Genomic DNA, 6,121 nt, shown 5'->3' with positions numbered 1-6,121 from the left:
CAAACTAATGCACATATATTCCTAACAAATGCTTCTGCATATCCATCATCAATATAAAGTGAATCTCCACCTTACAAAAAAAAGAGAGAAAATATTAGCATTAGTTAGAAAAAAATAAATAAATTGGTTGTAAAGTTCAAAAATCATACCAACATCCCAATATTTCGAAGGACCCTTAGTGTATTCTTCACTTTTACGAGATAGCAATCTCAAATTACTATGAACATACACAAGATCTTCGGTTCTACTTGATGCTAATTTGTTCCTATTTACACTTTGAATATTTCCGAAAGAACTCCAATTTCTCTCGCAGCAAGAGGAAGAAGCAGGTTGTGAAAGTAACTTGAAAGCCAAGTTTTGCAACATTGGTGTTTCAGACCCATAACTAGCCCACCAACTAAGTGGTTCCTCATGAATCCTAGCATCCATAACATGAGACTCCGAAAAAAACCCAACGCAGCAGAAAACATTCCATATTTAGCATTCACCTTTCTTAAATCATCTGGATTTGGAAACATTTTTTTAAAGCACTTAGCCCTATTAAGAGAAACCTCCTGGTCCTCATTTGGGGCCACTCTCGGAACAATTTCACTACCACTTTCCAACCATGTTTGACTATAATATTTAGGAACAAGTGAATGAGCCATACAATGAAGAGGGGTGTTACTTTTATTCCACCTTGCTTCCAAAATATGTTGAATACCATTAAAAAATAAAGATTCACCCATTTTTAAATCTACCCCCTCTTCCTTAAAAACTTTTTCCCTTACTTCCTCAATCATTGTGTCCCACATATCATAAATTAAGTGCAAACATGGAGTATCAGTATCTCCCAACCTTATCATGTTATATATAGGAGATGTGAAGCCTATAGAATACTCAAGTTTATCCCACCATCGATCAGAAATTACACACTCCTTAACATGATCAGCCTTGGACTCTAAGTTTGTTTTTCTAAATGTTTTCCAGTTAGGATCTAAAACTGTTTTTCAAGAGAAGTTTTAACTAACAATAACCTTTGGGCCATGATGACATGAGATGCAAAATGAGTCTCGGCCGTTTTAACCAACATATGATTTGAATGCTTTTGAAACAAAGTGAGGGCCTTGCCATGATTTAGAATGAACATAGTGATTTCATCACAATCAGAAATTAAGGTTGAGATCCACTTACAATTTTCAAAGTGGTTGGAGTTTACCGTTGGTTCGCAAATGGACTTGAGAGCCAAATTAAGCGAGTGAACCACACATGGAGTCCAGAAAATATGCGGGTACTTTGCCTCGATGCTTAAATCAACTGCCTTGAAGTTAGCAGCATTGTCGGTGATGATCTGAACCACATTATCAGCCCCTTCTTGATCAATAACATTCAGAAACAAACTTGCAACATAATCAAAATCTTTTATATTGCCACTTGTATCAAATGATTTGATGAACATAGAATTTCTCCCGAAGCTGCCATGACATTGATTAGTGGCCTCTTTTGCCTATCTCCCCACCCATCAGAGCACAATGAAACTCCTCTTTTATTCCAAGAATCTCGAAATGGTTGGAGCAAAACATTAACGTGTGCCTTTTCTTGCTCAAGTAAGTTAGTCCTCATCCTATTATATGTCGGAGGAACATAGCCAACCACCTTGCTATTTGATAGTCTCCAACAAAATCGACGAAAGAATGGATTCTTGACTAATGAGAATGGTAGAGCAGATGCATATAACATACGAGCCAATTCTTTGTCACACTCATCTCTGTTAACAACATTAAAGCATGATTCCACCGTTCCTTTCAAATTTTTTTGTTGCTTGATGTCTGACCCGGGAGGCAAAGACATGTATTCTTGTCTCCTCTTCGCTTCCAGAGCCTGCCTTGACTTGCGACTTTCAGTTGCTTCATGCTCTCTGCTCAACTCATCTCTTGTTTGATCAGATATACTATTACATAGATCAACGCCATTTCCTTTCAGCTGTAGAAGATGACTTTTTACTTTGGTATAGGACCCTATCACTTGTTTGTGGCAGTAGTTGCAAATCCAGACACGATTACCTCCACCTTTTGTTGGAGCTTTAACAACTGTTACATGACTCCATAAAGGTGCTGGATCAAACGGGGTCTGTTGTATTGTGTTTGGCCTTGTTGGCTGCTGTGATGATGTCATTGCAGAGGTCCGGGTGATTAGCAGAGAGAAGAGGATGGTGTTACTGTGATGTGTGTTTACAGGGCTAAACGATATGATATTATATAGTTGTGTAGGTGAAGTAGTCGGTGCTTCTGTTAGGATTTAGAGAGTTATATGGAATTAATATATTATGAGCAGAATCAGCAGATTAGTAGAATAAATTAGGAGTGACATATATGAGCCTATGATGATATAGGTTTTTTAGATAAATAAAATATTTTGTTTTGATACTATTTTGATTGTGAGTCTAAAAATTGTTACATTTGAAATATGTATTTTATATGTCCAAAGATTGTACACTTGATGTGTTAAACAAATTTATGCCATCATTTATTTATTTCATTGTCACATTGTTTAATTTTTCATATTGCAAATAATTTTATTTTAATTTAAAAGTAAAAATATATTCAAGTAAATTTACAAGTTAAATTTACAAGTAAATTTTATCATTTCTGTTAGGATTATATGTGCATTAGTTTGATGATATGTTTAACAAAACACTTAAGTAGAAGTTTAGTGTTTGTAGCCTCAACGGATAAGACCACTTTGGCTATCCGTTGATGGTGCAGCTTTACTTAGAAATAAGTCTAGTGTTGTAGCACATTTCAGTCTCTGTATTTAAGATATAATTCTTAGAAGTTGAGAGAAAATATAAGTCATGTTGACTACTAGAAGATATGCAAATAGGAAGGCCAATTGTAAATATTTCATGCCTTGTAATTTTGTATAAATGAAGTGGTATTAACGGATATCTTAAAGACCTTCAACGGATGAGAAACAAAGCTTCAACGGATGTCTCTAAAGCTTAACGGATAGAGCTTCAACTGCTAACACATCAACGGATAAAGCCATCAACGGATGAAGGCTTCAACGGATGTTCTGTTAAATAGCAGTTGATAAGTGGTAGTTGTAACAGCAGACAGAGGCACGTGGGTTGACAGAGATAACTGAAATGTGGAAGCCTAATTTCAGGAACATCAGAAAAAGCAGCCGTTCTACTCTAGTACAAAGAGGCAATAGTCAACAAAGTACTTGAGTGATATGGAGAAAAAACAAGTGGAGAACTTATTTTATTATTGTATTTTTATCTTTGTCTTCACTTGTACACTTGGTGATATATAAACCAAGTAGCAGCTAGTAATTAGATAAGAATTTTTCCAGTGCTGTTTAGAAAAATCTTGAGAGAAAAATTATCTAGTTTGTACTAGGACGCAACTGTGATCAACATCTTGAATCACAGATTTTCTGAAATACCATCTCTGGTGGAACAATAATCCACCAGAAAAGTTTTTAAGGTCTGTTGTGTTCTTTACATTAGTGCTTGAATATATATCTGTCTGTATTAGCTTAAAGCAATTCACACACTTGTCTATCTTGAACACAAAGCCTTTAAAACTGCTCAAAACTTGAAAAAGTTTTGAGATTTACATTCAACCCCCATTCTGTAAATCTCATTGTTAGTCCACTAGGAATAACAATTGGTATCAGAGCAAGCTCTTGACACACAAAGAGTTTAAAGATCTTGGAAACTAACAAAGATGAGTAAGAAGGATATTGGAGTAAAAATCCCAGTTCTTGACAAAGACAGTTATCACCATTGGAAGGTGAAAATGCACCTTCATCTACTCTCCCAAGATGAAAATTATGTAAACTGCATTGAGAATGGTCCTCATATTCCCCACAAAGTAGCCACAGTTGCTACGGCCACAATTGCTGTTGGTCAATCCATTCCAAAACCTAGAGCAGAATGGACAATGGAAGACACAGAAGAAGTCCACAAGGATAAGAAGGCTATGAACATTTTGTTTAATGGTCTTGACAAGGATATGTTTGATAATGTGATAAATTGCACAACTGCCAAAGAGGTTTGGGACACAGTTCAGCTACTGTGTGAAGGTACAGAACAAGTAAAAGAAAACAAAATGCAGCTTCTCATTCAACAGTATGAGTATTTTCATTTTGAAGAAAATGAATCTTTAAATGACACATTCAATAGATTCCAAAAGCTGTTGAATGGACTGAAGCTGTATGGTAGAGTGTACCAGGTGAAGGATTCAAATCTTAAATTTTTAAGATCCTTGCCAAAGGAATGGAAACCCATGACTGTCTCCTTGAGAAACTCTCAAGATTATAAGGACTTCACTCTTGAAAGATTATATGGAATCTTGAAGACTTGTAAACTAGAGCTGGAACATGATGAGGTATTGGAGAAGGGAAGAAAGAAAGGAGGTTCAGTTGCCTTGGTAGCTGAAAATGAGAAAGAATGCAGACAAGAAACTGTGAGATCTACATCAAACTCCAAAGATGGCACAAGCAAATCAGAATCAAGCAAGGGTAAGGAGCAAGTTACTGAGAATGAAGACAACTCCAGCCAAGATGACTCTGATGGTATTGATGAGCATCTTGCATTTCTGTCCAGGAGATTTGCAAAGATGAAATTTAAGAAAAACACTAGAGCCACTAAACCTCATAAGAACATGGTGGACAAATCCAAGTTCAAGTGTTTCAATTGTGGTATAAGTGGACACTTTGCAAGTGAGTGCAGAAAGCCAACTTCTGAAAAGAAGAAATTTGACCAAGTAGATTACAAAAAGAAATATTTTGATCTGCTCAAACAAAAGGAGAGGGCTTTCATTACTCAAGAAAAAGACTGGGCAGCTGATGGAGAAGAAGAGGATGAAGATGTGGAATATGTCAACTTGGCTCTAATGGCTGATTCTGAGGAAAATGAAGTTAGTTCATCAAGCAACCAGGTAATCACTACGGATTTAACACAGCTTACTAAAGAAGAGTGCAATGATGCTTTTAATGACATGTCTACCGAATTGTATCATTTGCGTGTGTCTCTTAAATCTCTTGCTAAAGAAAATAGTAGAATTAAAGAGAACAATCTGTTTTTAAGTAATAGAAATGCTATGTTAGAAGATAAGTTGATTGACCTAGAGAAAACTAAGCTACATTGTATATCTGTTGAAAATGAACTAGCTGAATCTGTTAAGAAAGTAGAAATACTTTCCAATCAATTAGAGAGAGAGCAAGAGGTGATTAAAGCCTGGAAGACATCTAGGGATGTTAGTGCTCAAATTTCCAAGGTCCAAGGAATTGAATCATTCTGTGAGAATGCCTGGGATAAAAACAAAAAGAAACTGGAATTAATTGATGGGCTGTCAACGGATGTGGAATCAACGGATGATGAAAGTTATCCGTTGAAGGAAGAAAAGGAGCATCCGTTGAAGGTTCCTCAATTAAAACAGGCAGATGTTTCTAAAAGTGAAAATCTAAAGAAACTCAACAAAAAGTTTGGTTCAACTTCCAAGAACTTTGTCAAAGAAGGAGCAAGCACATCCAAAGATTTCAATAAGGTGAATATAGGACACATGACCTTAGAACAGTTAAAGAATAGGCTCAAAGTGGTTGAGGATAAAAAGGAAACTAAAAGGAAATCTAATAGAAATGGGAAGGTAGGGGTTAACAAACATAACAATTACACACCTGATAAGTATGCTCCTAGAAAAAGCTGTGTGCATTGTAGTAGTGTTAATCATCTATCTGCTAATTGCAAATCTATTAAGAAAACTCCCATACCTGTACCCTCTTCCATGCCTAATATGTCTGCATCACCTCTGCATGCTATGCCTGTTATGTCTCAACAGAATCCTTATGCACATTTTGCAAACATGCCATATTTTAACAATCCTTATCTTGCTGCATTTAGTATGCCTCAAATGCCATACAATATGCCAATATGGAATAACATGCTTACACAATCCATGCCTTATCAAATTCCAAATGTGCTAAATGATTCTGTGACTAACCCTACACCTCAACCAACTACATCTAAGATCAAGGTTGACTCAAAGTTACCTAAGTCTAAAGATGCAGGAGGAATGAAGTCTGGGAGAAAGGCTAACAAGAATGGACCCAAGGAAACTTGGGTACCAAAATT

The 6,121-nt window shown here is 36.1% G+C and overlaps 1 protein-coding gene across 1 annotated transcript; it reads right to left on the bottom strand.

The window, feature by feature from the left end:
• Positions 1 to 269: 269 nt before the first annotated feature.
• On the bottom strand, positions 270 to 2,154 carry LOC141714626 (uncharacterized). The gene is made up of 3 exons (XM_074518137.1): positions 1,437 to 2,154; positions 1,174 to 1,350; positions 270 to 982 (listed from the first exon to the last, which is right to left on the bottom strand). The coding sequence occupies exons 1-3, from the start codon at positions 2,152 to 2,154 to the stop codon at positions 270 to 272; spliced, it is 1,608 nt and encodes a 535-aa protein (XP_074374238.1).
• Positions 2,155 to 6,121: the final 3,967 nt, after the last annotated feature.

This window comes from Apium graveolens, chromosome 1 (genome assembly GCF_009905375.1).
Source record: "Apium graveolens cultivar Ventura chromosome 1, ASM990537v1, whole genome shotgun sequence".
Lineage (NCBI taxonomy): Eukaryota > Viridiplantae > Streptophyta > Magnoliopsida > Apiales > Apiaceae > Apium > Apium graveolens.
This window is presented reverse-complemented; position numbering and strand designations above follow the sequence as displayed.

Excerpts from the sequence above, each read along its gene's own strand:
- LOC141714626 (XM_074518137.1), bottom strand. The coding sequence starts at position 2,154 with ATGACATCATCACAGCAGCCAACAAGGCCAAACACAATACAACAGACC. Across the intron at positions 1,351-1,436 it reads AGCTTCGGGAGAAATTCTAT|GGGCTGATAATGTGGTTCAG; the intron begins GTTCATCAAATC and ends TTGATCAAGAAG. Across the intron at positions 983-1,173 it reads CTCCAACCACTTTGAAAATT|TTTTAGATCCTAACTGGAAA; the intron begins GTAAGTGGATCT and ends CTTGAAAAACAG.